The sequence below is a fragment of the Mytilus galloprovincialis genome, chromosome 4, assembly GCF_965363235.1.
Source record: "Mytilus galloprovincialis chromosome 4, xbMytGall1.hap1.1, whole genome shotgun sequence".
NCBI classification, from domain to species: domain Eukaryota; kingdom Metazoa; phylum Mollusca; class Bivalvia; order Mytilida; family Mytilidae; genus Mytilus; species Mytilus galloprovincialis.
Genome location: NC_134841.1, coordinates 60,739,801 through 60,762,796, shown reverse-complemented (window position 1 = coordinate 60,762,796; position 22,996 = coordinate 60,739,801). Strand labels below are relative to the sequence as shown.

The 22,996-nt window shown below is 32.1% G+C and overlaps 2 protein-coding genes and 1 long non-coding RNA gene across 3 annotated transcripts; 2 read left to right on the top strand and 1 right to left on the bottom strand.

Moving 5' to 3' along the window:
* Window positions 1–5,060: 5,060 nt before the first annotated feature.
* LOC143070680 (uncharacterized) lies at window positions 5,061–6,106 on the top strand. Its single transcript, XM_076244880.1, has 2 exons — window positions 5,061–5,227; window positions 5,649–6,106. Exons 1-2 carry the CDS (start codon window positions 5,062–5,064, stop codon window positions 6,086–6,088), a joined length of 606 nt encoding a protein of 201 aa, XP_076100995.1. The 5' UTR covers window position 5,061; the 3' UTR covers window positions 6,089–6,106.
* Window positions 6,107–9,525: 3,419 nt separating this feature from the next.
* LOC143072599 (uncharacterized) lies at window positions 9,526–13,877 on the bottom strand. Its single transcript, XR_012977252.1, has 4 exons — window positions 13,733–13,877; window positions 13,020–13,097; window positions 11,886–11,987; window positions 9,526–11,045 (listed from the first exon to the last, which is right to left on the bottom strand). It is a non-coding gene; the product is annotated as an uncharacterized LOC143072599 (long non-coding RNA).
* A 6-nt stretch (window positions 13,878–13,883) lies between these two features.
* LOC143072598 (uncharacterized) lies at window positions 13,884–22,251 on the top strand. The gene is made up of 5 exons (XM_076247629.1): window positions 13,884–14,097; window positions 16,057–16,181; window positions 16,708–16,885; window positions 18,054–18,281; window positions 18,967–22,251. Exons 2-5 carry the CDS (start codon window positions 16,062–16,064, stop codon window positions 19,836–19,838), a joined length of 1,398 nt encoding a protein of 465 aa, XP_076103744.1. The 5' UTR covers window positions 13,884–14,097; window positions 16,057–16,061; the 3' UTR covers window positions 19,839–22,251.
* The last annotated feature ends 745 nt before the right edge of the window (window positions 22,252–22,996 follow it).

The window sequence follows — 22,996 nt, the reverse complement described above, 5'->3', positions numbered from 1 at the left end:
TAGATAAATTAGAAAAAAAAACATACAAGACTTACAATGGCCAGACGCTCCTAACTTGGAACAGGCGCAAAATTGCGGCGAGGTTGAATATGTTTTTTTGAGATCTCAACACTCTTCTTATACCTCTAGCCAATGTAGAATAAATAAAAAAAAACGTGACGTGTTTTGTGAGTATCACCGTCATTGCACGTTTAAGATCATTCTCAACAAGCTATTTTTGAGTGGTCCATAATTTACCGGTTGTTTGACAACTTATTTTTCATACTGGTTTTGATTTTGATAAATTTTCTGTGGTCTTTTAATTAACTATTTGTTACTTAGTTTGCATTGTCTAAATCTGTAAGTATTCTTACTTTTTGAGTTAAGCCTTTTCAATTAATGTCGAATACTCATCTGTGGCCTTTCGTGTCGTTTTGTTACACCACTGTCTCAGGTTAGGGTGAAGGTTGGCGCTAGATTGAACGCGCAAACCCGCTGCATTTCGCTGCATTTGTTTGCACCTGTCCTAAGTCAGGAACCTGATGATCAATCATTATGGTTGTCGTTTTTTTTTTTTAATTTGTTCATACGTGTTTCTCGTTTCTCGTTTTTTTTTTATATTGATTAGACTCTTGGTTTTCCTTCTAGAATGGTTTTATACACTATTCAATTTAGGGGCCCTTTATAGTTTGCTGTCAGGTGTGAACCAAGGCTCCGTATTGAAGACTGTACTTTGACGAATAATAGTTTACTTTTACAAATTTTATCTCGAATGGAAAGTTGTCGTGGGAATATTTGGGATCCAGTGGTCAAAAGTTTTAGTAATTGATAAGATATTTGTCCGAATCGCACAATTGGACACCACACCGAACGCCAAAAGGCCAAAAAAATGTAATTGAAAGCAGTATGCACATACACTGAAAGGTAAGCAGGTCTTGTTCCGCTAGAGGCACTCATCGTGTTAATAATTAAAAAAAAACATTTAAAAGTCTCATTCGTTTATGTCATAAAACTTAAAATTATGCTGTGAACATTGGACTCCGTAATGGTTGTTTGAAACATGCATGAAATATTTGCCACTGTACGTTAACAACCAATAACCGATGAATGAAATAATGGAATGAAGCCTATATATATAAGAAGAGTATTTATCCCCGGCTTAGTATATATCTAGGATTTTCATTGGTTAACGCACGTCGTTACAAAACCCATAGCCCCTGGGTGTTGCTAACCCATATCCCCGGACGTTGCTATCCATTTACCCGGGGGATGGCACGCGCGTTTATACGCTGACGGCGTCCATATTGAAAATGGCAAAGCGTTTTGCTTCTCACACAGAAAATGAAATTCTGGACAAAAGATCAAAAACATTGCGTCATCAACAGAAAAAGCAAACAAAAGGGCTGGTAACTTACTACGAGAATACCTCGCAGAGAAAAATGAAGACACACTGTTTGAACAGTATGGGCCTGGTCGGCTAAATGATGTTCTGAAATTTTTTTATCTTGACCCCCGTAAACCAGATGGAGAGATGTATAAAGTAAATTCGCTGGGTTCATTCCGATACTCTCTAAATAGATATCTAAAGGCTCCCCCTTTTTTAAAGGAATTTGACATTATGAAACATGAAGCCTTTAATGAATCAAATCAAGTATTTAAAACCGCCCTTACAGAATTAAAAGCCAACGGAAAAGGAGCCACACAGCACTTTCCAATAATATCAGAAATTGACAGGACAAAATTGTACTCTTCAACTTTTATGCAAACAAACTCCCCTACTGGTTTATTAAATAAGGTACAATTTGACATACGAATGTACTTCTTTAGACGAGGGGCTGAAAATATGGATAAGATGACAAAAGACACGTTTATAGTTAAAACAGATCCAAAAACAAAAACAAAGTACGTGACAAAAGAAATGGACGAACTTACCAAAAAATCACCGCTTCAATGACAAGGAAAATGTCACTGCAATTATGCCAGAGCAACCTGATAGTCCGTTCTGTCCAGTGGCAGCTTTTCAGAAATACATTTCAAAATTGCATCCTAAATGCAAAAGGTTATGGCAAAGACCACTGGGATCCTTTTATGAAGATTCTGCTTCTTGGTACTGTAAATTCTCCAGTTGGTCGTGACACTTTGGCTCAATTTATGAATAAATTAAGTAAACTTTGTTCATTATCACAAGTTTACACAAATCATTCAATTCGAGCGACCGGTGCAACAATTCTTACAGAAAGCAGGTACTTTGCTGATGCACAAATTATGTCTGTCACTGGCCACAAAAGTGTGTCGAGTTTGGCAATATATCAAAGAACTTCCGACAAGGCAAAATTCCAAATGGGACAAATAATTGATGCTGCAATGAATGGAAGAGATCCTGATGCAAATGCCTTACCTGCCCCAAATCAACAACTAACATTACCTTCGCCTGTTCAACCGTTGGCACTTCCCACTTCGGCTAGATCCTCAACAATGGCGTCCACTTCACAAGTAACGCAAATGACAGAGTTCAGAAATCAGCTCTCTGGAATAAACTTTAATGAGTTGTTCAGCAACTATGACACTGTTCCACAAATGCCAGTTTTCCATGGTTGTTACATTGGATCCATCAACATAAATATGAACAACAAATAAATAACTTTCACGTCCGAATGTAAAGAATATTGAGTTGATCCATATTTTTTCAGTCATTCAGAACAATAACAGTCTATTTTTCCTAAATTTCGTGTTGTTCCAGTGAATAAATTATAGTATGATACTAACAATATATATATATAGTTAAACTTTGTTGACGGATATGGCTGAATTTGACCACTGTGACGATCACATTTCTAAACGTCATAAACATACCTGATGACAACGTTATCGTCGACTTGTCGCTGATACAACAAAGCCTTATAGATTTTAGCGCATTACAATCATCGTTTTATTTTAAGTTCATCGGTAAATCGAAGTAAAAGGAAGAAAGTGGGGCGAGTATATATGTTTTTGGTACCGTTTTCCTCTCGTACTCCTGGTTTCTGTCCTTGAATAGGTACAATAGCCGGATATTTTTGGCTGCCGGGTTCCTATTTATAACAAGAGGCTCTCAAGAGCCTGAATCGCTCACCTTAATTTTTTTGGTTAAATATCTCATCAATGATTATTTTGGCTTTTCAATTTATTTAAATGTTCTTTGAATCGTCCTATTTTCTTCAAAAGCAAAAAAAAAAATTATTTTCTCCTATGTTCTATTTTAGCCATAGGAGCTATGTTTCTGACATACAAGGAAATGAAATATAAAATTTATACTAGATACTCTGAAACTCATTTAGCCTAAGTTTGGCTGAAATTGATACAGCAGTTTCAAAGGAGAAGATTTTTTAAAGTAAGTCAACATGATGAACAAATTGTGAAAAAAGTCTTTATTGGGCAATAACTCCTTAAGGGGTCAATTGACAATTTTGGTCAAATTGACTTATTTGTAGATCTTACTTTGCTTAACATTTTTGCTATTAACAGTTTATCTGTATCTATAATAATATTCAAGATAATAACCAAAAACTGCAAAATTTCTTTAAAATCATCAATTCAGGGGCATTATACCTGAAAAACCAGTTACCCAATTCGGCTGAAAATTTCAGGACAGGTAGACCTTGACCTAATAAATACTTTAACTTCTTGTCTTATTTGCTCTAAATGCTGGAGTTTTTGAGATATAAGCCAAAAACTGCATTTTACCCTGTGTTCTATTTTTAGCCATGACGGCCATGTTTTTTGACGAAATAAAAAATAAAGCACAAACTTTATTTTATACACCCTACTGATCATTCAGTTGAAGTTTGGTTGAATTTGGTTTAGTAGTTTTAGAGGAGAAGATTTTTTAAAGTTAGCAAATATGATGAACAAATTGTGAAAAAATGTCATTAAAGGACAATAACCCCTTAAGGGGTCAATTGACAATTTTGGTCATATTAACTTATTTGTAGATCTTACTTTGCTGATCATTTTTGCTGTTTACAGTTTATCTTTATCTATAATAATATTCAAGATAATGACCAAAAACTGCAAAATTTCCTTAAAATTACCAATTAAGTGGCAGCAACCCAACAATGGTTTGTTTGATTCATCTGAAAATTTCAGGGCTGATAGATCTTGACCTAATGAACATTTTTACCCCAGTCAGATTTGCTCTAAATGCTTTCGTTTTTGAGATATAAGCCAAAAACTGCATTTGACCCCTATGTTCTATTTTAAGTAACAACGGCCATGTTTTTTGACGGATCAAAAATCGAAGCATACACTTTGTGCAGGATAATCTAAGGAACAATCATGCCAAGTTTCATCTAAATCCATTCAGTAGTTTCAGAGGAGAAAATTTTTTAAAGTTAGCAAATGTGATGAACAAATTGTGAAAAATTGTCATTAAAGGACAATAACCCCTTAAGGGGTCAATTGACAATTTTGGTCATATTAACTTATTTGTAGATCTTACTTTGCTGATCATTTTTGCTGTTTACAGTTTATCTTTATCTATAATAATATTCAAGATAATGACCAAAAACTGCAAAATTTCCTTAAAATTACCAATTAAGTGGCAGCAACCCAACAATGGTTTGTTTGATTCATCTGAAAATTTGAGGGCTGATAGATCTTGACCTAATGAACATTTTTACTCCGTCAGATTTGCTCTAAATGCTTTCGTTTTTGAGATATAAGCCAAAAACTGCATTTGCCCCCTATGTTCTATTTTAAGTAACAGCGGCCATGTTTTTTGACGGATCAAAAATCGAAGCACACACTTTGTGCAGGATAATCTAAGGAACAATCATGCTAAGTTTCATCCAAATCCATTCAGTAGTTTCAGAGGAGAAGATGTTTGAAAAATTGTTAACGACGACGACGACGACGACGACGACGACGACGGACGCCAAGTGATGAGAAAAGCTCACATGGACTTTTAGGCCAGGTGAGCTAATAATTTTAAATCTGTTTTCCAATACTTTTTTTAATTTTGTGTTGATCTTTTTTGTTTTTAACTACAACGTATTTATTTAAAAAAAATTCTTAACATATATTCTTTTTTATACAGATATGGACATGTCAAACTTTAAGGATGACGAGCCGAATCAGCAGGCTGTGGTCAGGTTTTGTAGGGGCATTATAAGAGTAGTTCAGTTCGAGTTGGCACTTAAAAAATATGAGCAGTTAGAGGAAGCTATACTGGTTGCAGAAGCCAGAGAAGCAGAACTGGCAAAGGAATTAGGTAATGATTTAATTGAAATTCACTTATTTGCGCATGCCATTCAGTCCTGCATCTTGCTCTGTTGGTAGTGAAAACTTTAGATTTTCTCTAACGTCTTAGTTTAGTCATGTTAGGCACAATATAAACCATTGAACACAGCTTATGTAGTGTATGTTCCTGGTACACGGCTTGTCTTTCATATCGATAACCAAAAATGTAAATTTTACTTTATGCCTCATGTGGGGAAAATTTTAAAATTCAATAATGCTTTCTCCTTAGCAAGCTAATGTTTTAAAAGAAATGAAAATGGTGGATAGATGTTTGATACCAAACAATTTTGCGTTGTAATTTTGTATTTTCCGCATTCCGCTTACAGTGATTCTTTGTTTGATGTATGTACGCAGTTTTTACAAAAAAAAACACATTTCAATTGTACTTAAAGGAAGGTACAGATATGGGGACAAGTTTGATGAAAAAGAAATGTCGATTTTTAGCAGAGAATTCTGTCCAGCGAAGCAAAGTGTTGCCGAATTCAAATTTACTCTTAATGAGTTTGAATGCATCGAAAGAGGAATAAAGGAATCGGAAGAAAAAGATAGAAGAGAACTACTCAAGGAAGACTTAAAGACAGAAACAGGGAGACATTCTATTGACACAAAAGAAACAAACAATGAGATGATAAAAACAACTTCAGAAGATGTTGGTACCGAGGTAGCAGATACGAACGGTGTAAGAACAGAAGACAAGGACGCATTCATTACGCCACCTGCAGAAACAGACGGAACTTCTGTTATTGAAACAACAGAATGCAATGAGATTATAAAGACAACATCAGATGATGATACAGAGACAGCCGAGAGCACGAATTTAGAAAAAAAATAGAGGATCAGGACGCTCTCATTAGATCACAAGGTATATTGACAACTGTACTAACCCAAACAAATTTTCTTCAATTGAATTTTAAAATCGGATTCCGTTTCCTACTAATTTCTGTGATTTGCATTTCGTAATATCATTTCATTTTGTAAGTGTCGATGGTAAAGATACTAGTGACACAACCAACTAAGTCAGAAATACTGATAAACAAACAAACATTGACAGCTTAACCTTAACCTTTGTCTTGTAACCTTAACCTTAGTCTGGTAACTTTATTAACCTTTAAGTTAGTCTGGTAACCTTAACCTTAGTCTGGTAACCTTATTAACCTTTAAGTTAGTCTGGTAACCTTAACCTTAGTCTAGAATCCTGTATCGTTTGATCATGGAAGTATTATATTGACACCTGTCAATATAATACTTCCATGGTTTGATAGATTCACGATCTGTTGTATATTTTCGATAAGTAAAGTATTAATCGAAATTTGAAGTTTGCCAGTTGTTGCAGCTTTAGTAGTCTAGTTGTTGTAGCAGTAGTAGTTATAGTAGTAGTTAACTGAAAATGTTAGCATCTAAAAAGGGCCAGATAAATCTCTGGCAAAGAAACATTAATGTATGCGTATTTAAAAGCCATTTCATATGTGATCCGTTTTTTTGGTTTTTTTGGGGGGGATTCTGAATATATATTTAATTTACACTTTCAGACTTCATTGAAAGGGGGGGGGGGGGGGTCTGTTCTGAATATATATTTAATTTACACTTTCAGGCTTCATTTATTGAACATTTATAATGAGTTTTGATTTTTAAGGTTTGATGATACCAAAAAGGCGTGGACAAATAATTGCAGTAAACCCCTTCAGTACGAGGAATTTCATCAATTTCAAATATCGGGTACGTAACACTAAACCTTAGTACACTCTAAACAACAGTAACACTGAACAACAGTTTACAGCAAAATACCTTGAGTGTGTAGGTAAAGGTATTATCTTTCATTAGTTTACTTGCTAGCTGAACCGTGAAGTATTTTTTTGGTTAGGTATACTACCCTCCGTTAAGAGTAGACCAATTCAACAGACAGACAAATGTATTTGTCTGTAGAACTAGACTACTCTGAAAGGAGGGTAGCATAGTAAACTTTAAGCTAATAATGGGTTTTCGGATTAATGGGCTGTCAGAATATTGGGTTATCGACTAATGGGTTGTCGGACTAATGGGCTGTCGGAATAATGGTGTGTAACAGAGAGTTCGCGAACCTATTGAGTATTACTTTTACTAAACCATAGAAATTAATACCCAAGAATTAAAGTACTTTCACAGTAGCATGTTAAGATTTTGCACAGCATGTTCCTCTAGTACAAAGGATTGTTGTCTCTTTGATATATTCCCCATTTTCATTCTCAATTTTATGCATCTTCATATCACATTACCATGCTCTTATCCTGAATATGCAATTAATTTGCTACTTGATGTTAAACAATCACAATCATTACCATTATGTGGAACTATAACAGATGGAATATATAAATGGTTTTACATTAATAATTTTTGGGGTCCTTTATAGCTTGCTGTTTGGTGTGAGCCTAGGCTCTGTGTTGAAGACCGTACATTGACCTATAATGGTTTACTTAAATTATAAATTGTGACTAGGATGGAGAGTTGTCTCATTGGCACTCATAACACATCTTTCTATATCTATATAATTGCCAATTTTAAGGAAACCATTATTAACTTATTTGAGTTTGCTGTCCTTATATGACCATACTTTGTTTACCAAACTTATCTTTTTTACCAATCATTTTGAAATCATATACAAAGATAGAGACTATAAAAAGCAGAAATACAAATAGCAATAAACAATCTACATACAAGAGTGCACATGCTGAAATGTCTTGCCTCCTTTACTAACCATTGATAGTCCATATCATTGTAACATTGCATGCTTTATTTATGTAATTGTTAACTGGAGTTGGTATTTCAAGGAAACGGATTCATATAAGCTATGTCCAGCTTGTTTCCGAATCTTATTATTATTATGTATTTTGTATGATGATATAATTGTAATGATGATGAATAAATAGGTTGAAACTAACCATTGATATTATGTTGATATTCCTATTAAAATATAAAGCTATACTAAAACTACCACATAAATTCAACATGATTCAAGAAAATGAGGTCAAGGTCATATAAACCAAATGAGAAATACATGTTCACCATTAAATTATTCAAATCACTTACCGTAATATAGTTGACCTATTGGTTAGGGTTTCTAAGAAACAGACTAAACCAAGAAAAATTAAACATTGACCAATGAACCAGGATAATGAGGTCATGGTCAGATGAACCATGTCAAGTAGACATGTACAGCTTACAATCCTTCAATACAACAAATACAGTTGATGGTTTGCTAATAGTATAAGAAAAAAAAATAAAGCTAAAAAAAATAACTTTGACCACTGATCCACGAAACTGAGGTCAAGGTCAGATGAAACCAGCCAGTTGGACATGTACACCTTACAATCATTCCATACATCAAATAAAGTAGACCTTTTGCATACAGTATAAGAAAAACAGACCAAAACACAAAATCTTAACTAAAACAACTGAACCATGAAAATAATGTCAAGAATGGACAACACCTGCCAATTGGACATGTGCACCTTACAATCCTTCCATACACCAAATCTACTAGACCTTTTACTTATAGTACCTGAGATATGGACTTGACCACCAAAACTTTACGTTGTTCACTGATTCTATAACTCCTAATAAGAGAGAAATTAAAATAACAAAAACTGATATTTTTTCAAGTAATCACTGAACCATGAAAATGAGGTCAAGGACAATGGACATGTGACAGATGTAATATTTGTAACACCAGGCATCTATATACAAAGTATGGAGCATCAAAGTTTTCCACCTTCTGAAATACAGAGCTTTTAAGAATTTAGTTAATGCCATCACCCCGGATACTATCCCTATGTTAAGCTTTCTGCAACAAAAAGCACAGACTCAACAAGAAACCAATATGACAAACTATCAGTTTATACTTAGGGAGCTACCATTTATTTTTTATGGGGGAGGGCTAGGGTTAACAAAAAATTTCCTGCATTTTTATTTACGGTAGTTGTAATCTCTGTTCTGCCTTTTTATTTTTCACTCTTTTTGATCCTGCCTTTTTTTTTCATTAGTTTATCCCAACTTTTTTTACATAAATTGTCATGCTGCTTTTTTTTTTGCAAAGTTGCTCATGCTGCCTTTTTTCTTTTCTCTAAACTCCTGTCCTGCCTTTTTTTAAATTTTATTGGGGAGAAGATTTTTTGTTTAAATTCAACAAAGATGGATACAGGATCCCAATTGATGAGAAAGTCTCACTTGGCCCTATGGGCTAGGTGATTTAATTAGAAAACTCATCTACATACAAAAGAAAAACAAAAATATCTATCAGTTTTGTAATGTTATCTCTTTTAAAATGAAGCACACATATACTACAAAAACTGTTGCATATAAATATTAATGAATACAATAAATACAAGAATTTAACAATTCAATTTTGCTAAAATTCATGCGTTTTCAAATGCAAAAACCTATTTATCAATTTGATAAATAAAATGTCATGTAGGTAAAGTCAATACATCAATAGATGTTTAAGCAATTTATAAAATTACTAAGTACAAAAAATACCCTACTGAATTACTGGACACAGTTTTTCAGTATTAGCTTTTCAGTTTGCTGCTTTGCATGTAAAAAATCTGTACAATATCATCATTAAAAAAATATTTCAATTAACAGTCAAATTAAATAAGTCACCTGTATTAACCGCACTATCATAATTTTATTTAGGAATAATTTGAATTGAATCTCCCTAAAATCAATTTTAAGTAAATCACTATTGAACAAGATAAGCCTATAATTGTACATACTTGTTCAGGTTAAAGATTTTGTTAAGGGGAGATAATTTCACAGATAACTAAAACTCCACAACTCGGAGATGTAAAATTAAAAAAATTATAAAAAATCATAAACAGAACTCAAGTCAATAGATATAAAATAATTCATCAAAGTTTCATACAAATTAGTTAAAGCTTTTTTAATAATAGTCTGACATGTTGACAACAGACAAGGATATACCATAATATGTCCAGTAAACATGCATATAAAAAATCAAACATTATTTGCAAAAAAAAATAATTTTTTAATCGTAATTACCTAAACTGAAATATATGTTTTGGCTGGTAAAACAAAGTCACAAAAAACATAAATTGTAATAGACATTTGCTTTCTTATAACTACCTAAGATATCCATGGTAGACAAGATAGAAACTAGGACACTTACTTGTCTTATAGCCCAAAAGATGTCATTTTATTTGTTTCTGAGGATTTTGTCAACAGTAAAAAAGTTAATAATATTCTGTTGCTTTATATATATATATATACTACATACTACAAATGTAGATCTAAGAACATATTGCGACAAACAATGGAAGGACTAATGAAGTATGTAATTTCACATGTTTCATCATGAAAAATAAAAAAAATACACAATTAAGTACCTTACATGAAATGTCTTGATGAACAGATTTTGCTGTAGGACTTTTTTGACATAAAATCTTGTTTGACTGCAACCAAGTTTTTTTTCTTGTTCAAGAAACTGGATACTAGTAGTAAACAGACTTATATTTATTGACTAGTGCTGCTGACTTTAATCAAATACTGAACTGCTGACTAGTACTTTACATACTATGTGGGACACATCTTAAGTAGTCTTTACTGACAACACATTGTATAAACTAAATACAAATGTACATAACATATTCCCTCACATTGTGTCTGTGAGCACAGTATACAGGATAAAAGAACACAATATTTGAGACATCTGTTCTAAGAGATCCTTGAAACTTGACTGTATTATCTTTGTGTCACCTGTTATTGTTACTATCTGATGATAAATGCATGAAATGACCCTGTAAACAAAGCAAAAACTTAAGTTAGTTATAGAAAATTTTGGTTATCTCCCTTGTAAAAGGGTAACTTTGTTACCTGCAAGGTCAAGGTCAAAGTTTTAGAAGCCATGCTTTGAGTCAGAATTCTGATACACTAAATTCTTTTAAAATTCTGTTTGGTAATGTCATCATTGTCATATAACAAAAATATATGACAAAAAATTATTTTATCAAATTTAAATGAAAATACTTGTCTTTCAAAGGTTATTATTGAGTTTGTGTAAGAGTCAAACTAATTTATGACAAAAATAGAATCAGTCTAATCATAGAACAAGGAGGTACCAAACAAATTGACTCAACTTAATTTGTCTCATTTAATTTTCATAATATTTTGACAAATTATTTACTTTGACCCTTTGACAAAAATATAAAAATTTCAAATTTCACTTTATTGGAAAAATTTAATTGGATATAAAGCAGCTTGGCAAACTTTAATTTTGATCATTGAAAAACCCTTAGAATGAAAAAACAAGACCAAATAACAAATGCAAAAGTATTGAGCAGATAATTTGACAGACTAACAACACGAAACTGCATTCAAAAGCAGCCACTGCAATAAAATACCTCCAAAAATATCAAAACTAATAGTTTTTCATTTTTGTTCATCGATTAACAATTGTCATAATACATACATTTAATAATTACTTTCTATAGCATATAGTCATGATAGTGAACCTAAAGTAAATGTACTAAAATAATATCTAGTTATCGTCTATGATCAGCCTTATGGGTCATTTGGGGATTTAATGTGTCTTCCTCAGTTGAAATACTATATGTACAACTCCTTTAGAAATATCTTACCCCTTGTCCAGCCAAACACTGTCGACAATTATGTTGTTTGACTGGTAAGGTCTGAGGATTTCTGTCGCATTCGGTTTCTGTATTATTATTGCTGCAAATATTCTGAAATAGAAAGGAAATTAATCCCATTGAGAAAAAAAACCCACATAAAATCCTATTTTAAGAAAAATATCATGCTTGTATAAAAGATGTAGTTTACGTATTTTTGACATCAAATTGTTAACATAGACTGCTATTGATTCTTGAAGGAAATACATGTACATGAGTGATGAGTTTTATTTCAATTGTAATGCTCTTTAGAGTATGTTTATCATGTTTCTAAGCTAGAAAGTCAAATGAACTAGTGCTGTCTTGAGTGACATCATTTTCCTTTGTGCGAAAAAAATTGTTGAATCTGTCCAGTCACTACGAAACATAAAGAATTCAAACCAACATATAATTGTTAATTTGTGTGTCATTTTGGTCTCTTGTGGAGAGTTGTCTTACATGTATTTGCAATCAAACCACTTCTTTTTTTTTTATATATTTGTTATGCTGTACATGTACATGTATTCATTGTAATAAAGTACTGAAAGAGGGCCTTTGCCAATACTGTAATTATATTTTTACCAATAAAATAATACACCACTTTCCAGTTTGTCCTTCTACAGAAAAAACTACTATGTGCGCCTTTATGATTTTATTTACTAGATACATTTTTTAGAGGGGATCGCCTGTATCCCTGTACTATTAACGTTCATCAAGCTTCTTAGTGATCATGGATTATGCCAGGATAAATAAGAAATAATATTTGTTCTGAAGGTAATTAACCACAATTCCCTAATGATAGCAGTACTGACTGTCAATTGCCTTATAATTGGTGTAATATAGCATTATAATTTTCCAACCACTCGCGATCGCTCAACATGGGAATGTCTCAATGGAAGTGACAATGCCCCTAACCGCACTAAAAATATTCACTATACATGTAAAAACCGAAGTTTTTGACAAATGTTTGATGGAAATGCATCGAACTTGAAAATTGTCTATTGGATTTGTATCAGTAAATATACATTGTACAGTACCTTTACAATGTATGTCCGCCTTAAAAATCATGAATATTTACTTTTGACCATGTGTGTGTGTTGTACTTACAGTTTCCATTGTTTCATGGTTGGCTGTTCTATCAGAAAAATCATGACTATTATTAACTGGTAAATGTGTGAACTCTCTCTAAAAAAAAGTATTTGGACATGCATTAATAACAACCATTTTAATATTGTAACATTACTTGCAGCAAACTGTACGAACACCAAATTTGTACTTCACTGTTTGATTTCATATGTAATATTGTCCTGAAGAAGCCACACAGGCAAAACAAATAAACTCTTTCTACATTTTACATGTATGTGGTAAATGATGAGTGCAGGCCTAGGATTGTCTTTATTATTGTGTTATATATATACAGATATAGGAAAATGTGGCATGAGTGCCAATGAGACAGCTCTCAATCTAAGTCACAATTTATAAAAGTAAATCATTATAGGTCAAGGTATGTCACTGATGAAACTTGTTTGAATTTAATAAATGTGTAAGATCTAAAATCATGTAACAAACAAGACAAAAAAATAAAAAAAGTCAAAATGAGTTCCTAATTATTTTTTTAAATACTTGGGAACCCCTAAGAGATAACAGACATTTTCCAAATGTACAGGTATATCTTTACACAGAGAAGGTGTATTAAAACACAGACAAAATTTTCAAGGCATTGTAAATATTTATATGTTATCATTATGATGAACTTTCCATCTTTAGCTTCAACTTAATTTGGTGTGATGGCGTATCTATTGTCAATATAACAGTCTTACCGTAGGACAAAAGCATTTTGCTTTTACGTTTATGCTGTCATTATCAGAGGTAATAAATGAAAATGGTCTTTTTCTTGAACAAAACATTGTCGGCAGAGGTAGCCAACCCACGCTTATTTTTAAATTTAACCGGAAGTAAATAAGAATATAGAACCTGGAACGAATGCGGACAGAATTTGAAAGTAGAAAAGTGTAGTTAAAAACGAAAGTAGGTATTGAGAGTCAAAGGGCATTTATTTCCAGTGGATTAGCTGTCCCAATATATAGTCGGGGATTCCTATAATTTATCTGGATGGAAAACACTGCCTTTGGATGAAAATCAGAGGAAAAGAGAAACAAAATTGAACTTTCAGACATTGAGACAGGTAAACATGGTAAACTTGAGTTAAAAGGTTAATACTAAAGTATAACAACAAGTGAAATCATCACAGAACAAACTGTGAGTGTTAAGTACAAAGGTCAGCATGTGTAACTCATAATTTATGATTAAAGTAACCATGGTAATACTATTTGTACAAAAATGGATGTAACATTTGTATGTGTGTTTATTTTCATAACACTCAATAAATTGTTAAATGATGGTTAATCCCCCAATGTAATGACTACTGGGACTTGAACATAACAATTTGCCGGGTTTACTAATAGTTATCAAAGGTACCAGGATTATAATTTAGTATGCCAGACACGCGTTTTGTCTACATAAGACTCATCAGTGATGCTCATATCAACATGATCAAAATATATTTAAAAAAAAAGAAACAAGTACAAAGTTGAAGAGCATTGAGGATCCAAAATTCCAAAAAGTTGTGCCAAATATGGCTAAGGTAATCTATGCCTGGGATAAGAAAATCTTTAGTTTTTCGAAAAATTCAAAGTTTTGTATTGAACATCTGAACTTCTTAAAAAAAACAAAGATTTGGGATTATAATTTACCCAGCATTTTGCCCAGCAAATTGTTACAAATTAACCCCTGTGTTATAACTATCCCTTTTATTAGGGGTACATTTCAAGTTATATACAATACTTTTTTGTAAACAAAACACTTCTTGCTACTAAAGGGAAAACTTCCCATGCAACCTGTTTATATTAGCATTTTTATTTTACTCAAAACTAAAAGTTTAAGTAGTCCAACTTTATAAAATAACAGAGATGTGGAATTATTGCTCAATAAATATAAAACATATCAGGTGCGGATCCAGCCATTTAAAAAAGGGGGGGGGGGGGGTTCTAACTATATGCTCCCATTCAAATGCATTGATCGTCCAAAAAAAAAAGGGGGGTTTCAACCTCCGGAACCCCCCCCCCCCCTTGGATCCGCCAATGCATATACCCACAGACAAAACAATAGAGTTTAGGTCATCATCTAGCCTTCAACAATTAATAACAACCGTCATGACCATACTAGTAATCAATATATACAGGGTGAAAGACACTGACTTAAAGAAAACAAAATGCATTTTAAAGACCTACATTCTGATATATGCTATATACAGAAAATAACTTGTATTGCATACATTGTACATCAACAATGACAACAAGTCAAAATAGGTAAAGTCTCCAAACTTGGGACAGACACTTAAAGACTATGTGACTAGGATACACTAGTGTTTGTGAGCTCTCAATCCTTCCCTGACATGGAATAGTGGTTTTACACCACAACCTTAGAACAAATTGTAAAAATCAGTTGGACAGGGATGGTCTCATTTGTAGATCAGTAGGAAGTACAAACAACTAATAAACTGATAAAAGAGTCTATCTATTAAAGAGTACTCAACAGTTTTTGGAAGCTCTTTCAAAGTCAAGAACAACTAATGAATCAATCAGATTTTCCTAGATGTTATTATCAATCCATAAACATCCAACCATTGTAATGTAAAGATGACATTATAGTCTGAAAAAACAATGAATATGGACATGATGAAATATGGACCAAAAGGCAACTATGACGGACAATTAACCAATGATAACCTCTGAATTCCAGGCTTATGATTTTTGATAGGTTATTTGAATATATGGTTTAGTTTAACTTGTTTGTGAGTTCTCCACCCTCCCTTTCAATGAGATAGTACTGTAACAGCAAAAAAAAAGAACAAAGTTTTTCAAACTGTAAAAATCATTTGGAAAGACACTTTAGAGTGACTCATCTGAGCAAGTGAAAAACAAAACTAGCAAGAAGACAAAAGATATGAACTACCAATCTAATTAGAGTACACTCAATTGCTAAAAGCTAGTTTAAAGCCTTGTTATCTATTTTCCCTTCAAAATATTGTCTTTAATTACTATGTTAAATATTTAATTCAACATTTTTTCACCTTTTATTATAGCTGCAATGATGTTTGATAAACGCCATGCCCTAAAAGTACTGCAGAGAGAGGAGGTGTTATTTAGTACCAAGTTAAATCCAGTGGAAATATTACCTCATCTTATCAGTATGTCAGAGATGAGTAAGGTAAGATGAAGGTCACATGATATAATCAAAGTACCTTCTTTTTGTTTTTCTTTGAGTATTGTAAAGTGGAAAATTTAGATTATATATAAAATGCTAGTCGACATTTCTCTAACTTCAGTGACTGTTTTGCCAGACAAGCTGGGGACGTGGATTGACAGAGCTCGTCCCATATGGGAAAGTAGATATTTGTCATTAAATCGGATGGGCTGCTTCATTGCTTCTGGAGCCAGCAGACAGCCTTGGACAAAAAATGTTGGATCCATATAAACCTGTTTCAGCTAATATATTCAATTGAATCATATTTAAAGGAGACAGCACTTATTTGGATGGTATTTTCTTTTTTTTATTATCATAAAGCTATTCATTAATTCAGTTCTTACACATTCTTGGTTTTCAAATATTATAGGCTTTGAACATTCCTTTCATTTTTTTTTTTTTTTTTTAAATATTTTCAAATTTTCTACCATAATTATGATAATAAATCAGTGGAGGTGATTTACACAATATTTTTTTTTTTCTTTTGCAGCAAGAAATTAAATGTGAACAAAACAACAAGGGGGAAAGAATGGCTACGCAACATTTACTGAAAAGGATTCGACAACAAGATAAATGTTTGATAGAGTTCATAAAGGCATTAAGAGATCCTGAAATTTGTCAAACAGATTTGGCAGACATGTTAGATCCTAATCATTTACTGGATACAGGTAAAATCAATGATTAAATCACAGTCTCCTTTTTTTCATGTTTGACTATGATGGTAGAGTAGTTTTTTGTTTTCTGGTCTTTGTGTCCAACTGTCCTTTCGTCTGTCTTGGGTCAGGTTCAAGTTAAAATTTAATGTAGGTCAAAAGTTTTGTTTAAGGTATTTTGTGGTTAATTCAACTTGAAACTTAGTACACACATTTATTATGAGGGGTACTGTTTAATGTATATGTCTAATTAGGGTTTTGACCTATATGTCATAGTTCACTGAACATGCTCAATATGGAAATGTGATAGGTTCCACTTTTGGTTTAACACTTTCCTTACTGAATTGTTTTTTTTGCGACTTTATGTGGCCTGTTAAAATTTCAGACTGTGCGCAGTTTGCCTGGCCTGAATTAATTTGGCTTGTGAATGGAGAAAAAGTGACGTTTTAGAAAAAACAATTGAATCTTTGTAGTTTATAATTACATCTGATTGAAATTTAATATACAGGTACACATGTTCACTATTTAGTAAACTGTTTAATATATATATATGCAAAATCGGGATTTTGACCAATATTTATCAGTTCTCAGAAAATGTACAGTGAGGCATGTTGAAACATGAAACATGAAAACTTAATTAAACGCCTATTTCTACATATACAATATGTATTCAATGGCGTTGTACATAAATGACATATAAAATACAAAAATACTATACAAAAATACAATATGTATGTACTATACCAAAAATTGAATGTTGTCCTATTGATACATATTCTTGAAGCATTTTAATTGAAAATACAATGTATATTTGTTAACTCAACAAGACAAAACAAAACATAAAAGTGTTTACATGCATTTCAGTATAATCAAATTTAAAAGTCCAAATTTTAGTTCATGTTGTAATATTACAGTGCTACTTTCATTGCGTTTGTCTCTTGCAAGAAAGTTTTGTTCAATTGCTCTCACTGACATATATGCCATGTCTTTTTTTTTAAATTCATATTGTATACATGGTATACATTTAAGGTAAAACAATCATTATTGCTAAATAGTGTACTCAGAAAATTAATAAAACAAAACCATCTTGTACAGTTTTTTTTAAAATGATAATACTTTAAGAATTTAGATTTAATATATATGGAATCTCGAAAGACATCTTTATATTTCTTTTTAATGTCAGAAAAGAGATGGGAACATCCAGCATCAGATACAAAAGCTATAAAAGTTACAGAGACGATGCAACGACCAATTTGCAATGGAGCAACACAGCTTAGACAAGTAACGGAGGCAACAACACCACCTATATACAATGGAGCAACACAACTAAGACATTTACCATTTTCAGTGATGAAAAAATTGCATATATTAGATTTTGAGGAAAAGTGGAAGGATCTTGCGGACTTTCTTGGTAATGTTATTTACAGTATTGCAACTTGGTACTAGAAGTTCAACTACTGTATATTTATGAGTTCCAACAAAAATAATAAAAAATATAGGTCACTGATGAATTAAAAAAGATATTTCAGTTTTAATGCCAAAAAATAGCATTTTCGCACCAAAGGGAGATAATTTGGAGCTTTCTCAATGATATAAACATTTTAAAAGTCATCTGGGGCCAAACCAAATCGATTTTGTTGGTTGATTTTTGTACCATATTATAAAGTAATAACTAAAAGTGTAATAAATAAAATTTGTAAAGAAAAAACAAATCTTTAAATTTTTTGCTGAAATTTTGTACCCTCGAGCCTCCTTAAAGGATTTATTTTTAAGCACATTAACAAGTTTGATTTTTTTCCATATAGTTGATAAAAAACAATACCCATAGTAAAATATTTAAATTTTTTACAGCATGGGGACCCAACTGGATTAAAATCTACCATAATAAACGGTCTTTTAAAAAAAAATCTGTATAAGGACTAAAAATCACTTTAGTGTGACTTTAATAATAGTTAATAGCTATCTGATTAATATATATATCCTGTATCCATTCTTCACTGATTGATGTTATATATTTAAAAAGACACTATAGCATGGACACAGGATCTGTATTTTAATCAGATTGATAATGAATGTATGACTCCTTTATTTTACAGATTATACTGTTGAGGAAGTCCAGTTACTTCAGACCACATCAACAAGTTGTACAGAAAAGTTAATAGCCAACTGGTCTAATGGGGATAAGCCAGTTCAAGCTACTTTAGAAAACCTTTTCAAAGCTTTAGATTTCATGGAAAGGAAAGATATCATGTGTGATCTAGAAAAATTATTGAATTATAAATTCATAACACAAGAGTCAGAGAAACCAGGATTAATTTTTGATCCTGAGGAGCCATTCATGGACATCCAGGAAAGAAAATCATGTGACATTAAAGAAACAGTCTTATATCATAGGACAGATGTTAGCAAAACACCAACAGAAGTTGGTGATATGTTTCAGAGTATTGAAACAGATGGAGTATCGTCTCTAGAAACAAGATTCAGTACTCAAGATGAAAGGGAATTTAAATCATTAAGATCAGCAAATCATGCATCACATCATATCCCTGAAAACATTCCACAACAAGAGACAGAAAAACCAAATGTTCTGATTCAGAATGGAGAGTACGATAAAGACATAAGAATGGAAAAACAGATCTTCACTGACAAATCTTCACCTAACACTTACTGCAACACAGAGCCGTTTTCAATCATGTCAATAGAAAACAATGCGCTTCAATCATTTAATGAGCAAAAAAGTGCAGACATTGCTAAAATAAATACCACAGAGACAAGTTCTTCAGTACAACAACAGAAAGTAGAAAATACTGATCCTAACATAGACGTTGGAAATAACAATACCAAATATGTCCACAAAAATATGGCGGATAAGGTTATTGATTGTGTCAAGAGCAACCCATTAGTTGTTGGTGCTTCTGTTATTGGTGGTTTATCTTTGGGATTGTTTGCTTATAGTAGAAATAGTTAAATACAGTTTCTTATAAGAACCAAGCAGAAGTTTAATGCCTTTATTCAGAATATACCTTTCATAGGCTAGGTCTACTGTTGTTTTAATAGTCTACATTTTTGAAAAATTTCTTTGGTTTTACCATATATTTACAGACTTTACTTAAGACAGTATCTGATAAAGTAAAACTAAAATCATACATGTATTACCATGATAACAATTATGATGACTACTGTAAATGTTAATAGAAATGATTAAAGATGTATTCAAAATGCTTGATTCATATAAGAAACTATATTTAACAGTAAAACAATTAATTAGAAACTGATTTTAGATAAGGAAGTAAATTTAAACAATTTTTATTGCTATTCTTTTTTGGTAAGGTTGTAGTTTTTGTTTGGTTGTTTTTGCTGATGAGAATAGCTGCTGGCTGATTTTTGTTATGATTACAGTACCGTAGTCAGTAGGTTTCGTTTTTTTGGAACACCCAAGGATTTGTATAGTATACTTACTATACAAATCCTTGGGACACCAAAAACAGTGTTCATAAAAAAAAAACTATCATTGTCATTTTCAATTTGTTGGTTACATATATGTTGAAATGTATGACCAAGTGCCATATATATGAATTATTAGTCCCAAAATAAAACCATCTGAATTTGGCAGGAAAACCATTTTTCTTGTAAATTGCTTATATCTTAACAGAAAAAAAAATGTCACATCTTAACAGAAAAAAAAATGTTACATCAAATCTTTCATCATAAATTCATCCAGTGCCTGGTCCGTCGTCCCATCTATAGGTCTGCACCGAAGGAACGGGTTGGTGCCATTGTCACATTGGCATTAATTGGACGAGTTTTACAAATTCATTGATTCGCTAATAAAATTGACTAATTATAGTGATAGGAAATTGACATCAAATGTTAATACTGTGATGCCGCAAAATAAATAAGTATCTGTTAATTAACCCCATGGCGGTAGTACAGATAAATGACCAACGAGCATGTTATCATGTTCTTGACAAATTGTGCCGGTATCTTTCATTCCCTTAAGAATTCAGTAGGGTTATAAATGTGCTAATTAGGCCATACCTGTTGTCAGTGTAGCGATAAGTGAACACAACAGGGATCCAGTTTACAGGTTACATACCAATTACTGTTAGCTAGCATTTTATAACATAAAAGAAATATGTAAATATGGCATTTTATAACATAAAAGAAATGTGTAAATATGGCATTCTTCAAACAATATGGCCATTGTATCTATGATAATTCAGCATTGTTATGTTTTTATTGACACATGGATGTATCAGGGTTCATGGTTGGTTTTTATGCCCTACTTATGATGCCCCACTTAGAGGCTTTTTTGTTTTTTTTCATATGTGCGTCTGTTCATTCATCTGGTTGTCCGTCTGTCCCACTTCAGGTTAAATTTTTGGTCAAGGTAGTTTTTGATGAAGTTGAAGTCCAATCAACTTGAAACTTAGTACACACGTACCAATCCTATGATATGATTTTTTTCAATTTTAATGCCAAATTTGAATTTTGGCCCCAATATAACAGTCCACTGAACATAGAAAATGATGGGTGGGGCATTCATATACAATGGACACATTCTTGGTGTTGGATTTTTTTGGAATGAAGATGTAATTATTACACATCCATTTAAATGTATCAGAGACATATAATACAAATGTAAATTTAAAAAGTAAGTTTTATAGTTGTGCAACATGACTCATTATATTGTAAAAAAATCCATGTTTATTCACATTCCACCATCTTGAACATTCTTATGTAGTTTTGTACTCAAAGTTTTTTTTTAAAGTTTTTTCAAATGGTTTATTAATTTATATAATTAAACATGTGTTCAAATTTCTGAGTGCTATCTATGATTTATTAATTGTGAATAAAAAAATGTATAACGAATATTTGAGAAAGGTTTATGTGATAAATTGTAAATAAGGTCTTTATATTATTTTATTGTGTGATTATTTCATAATTGTTGAAAAATTTGTAGATGAAATATTTTGTCCTGTCTTCAAGTCCTTTTGTCAAATGTTTGAAATCAACATTATTTGTTCATTTTGATAAACACATAATGCAAGTTGCGTGAATATTTTTACATCTAGACTGAATGTTTCGTTCCGATTAGACAAATTTTCCTGTGCTACAGGATAAATTACCAGAAACTGTCACAAGACTTTAGTTTATAGTCATTATATTCCAGGGGACATTATTGCTGTACATGTGTTTTCTGGAAAACAATCAATTTGTCACATACCTCATGTAGTCATGTTCATCCATTGTTATATTTTACCATGTCTTTCATTTAAGAAATGTTATTTCATCAATGTTATTTATGTGTGTTTTTCAATTATTGCATTGTCAACTCTTTAGAGTATAAATTTGCATTTCAAATAAAGTTCATTACTGTTGTTTTAATCTCTTGTTTATAAAGGGATAACTTCATTCTAGTTTAGTAACATAATCCTGCAAGATTTTAAAGTTTTTGCATAAAAGTCTAATATTTGTCCAAAAAAATTACAAAAATACAGACAAATGACTGAACTTCAAGGACAATTTAAAATGGAAAGTTCCTTATCAAATGGCCAAAGTAAATGATAAAACACATCAAACTAATGGACACAAACTGTCATATTCTTGACTTGGTACAGGCATTTTAAATGTAGAAAATGGTGGATTGAACCTGGTTTTATAGGGCTAAACCTCTCACTTGTATGACAGTCACATCAAATTCCATTATATTTACAACGATGCCAAATCATTGTCACATCCTACATAATACACCTTGCTAATCCCACTTCCTGTGTATTGGCAGGTATACAATAGTTCTTATTGGATGTTAAGAATTTAAAAAAGCTTACAGTTTTACAATTCCTGGTCCATAAAGCCAAACCTTTAAATGAGAACTCTCAGAATCACATGAACTACTGGCAAATAGAATGAGACCTTGATCATAAAAATTGTAAGCGTCTGCTATGCTATGCATGCTACTCTCATGCAAAACGACATAAAATATACTCAGTGAGGTTGAGATTTACTAAATTGATAACTTAAAATTGAGAATGGAAATGGGGAATGTGTCAAAGAAATAACAACCCGACAATAGAACAGACAACAGCAGAAGGTCATCAATAGGTCTTCAATGCAGCTAGAAAC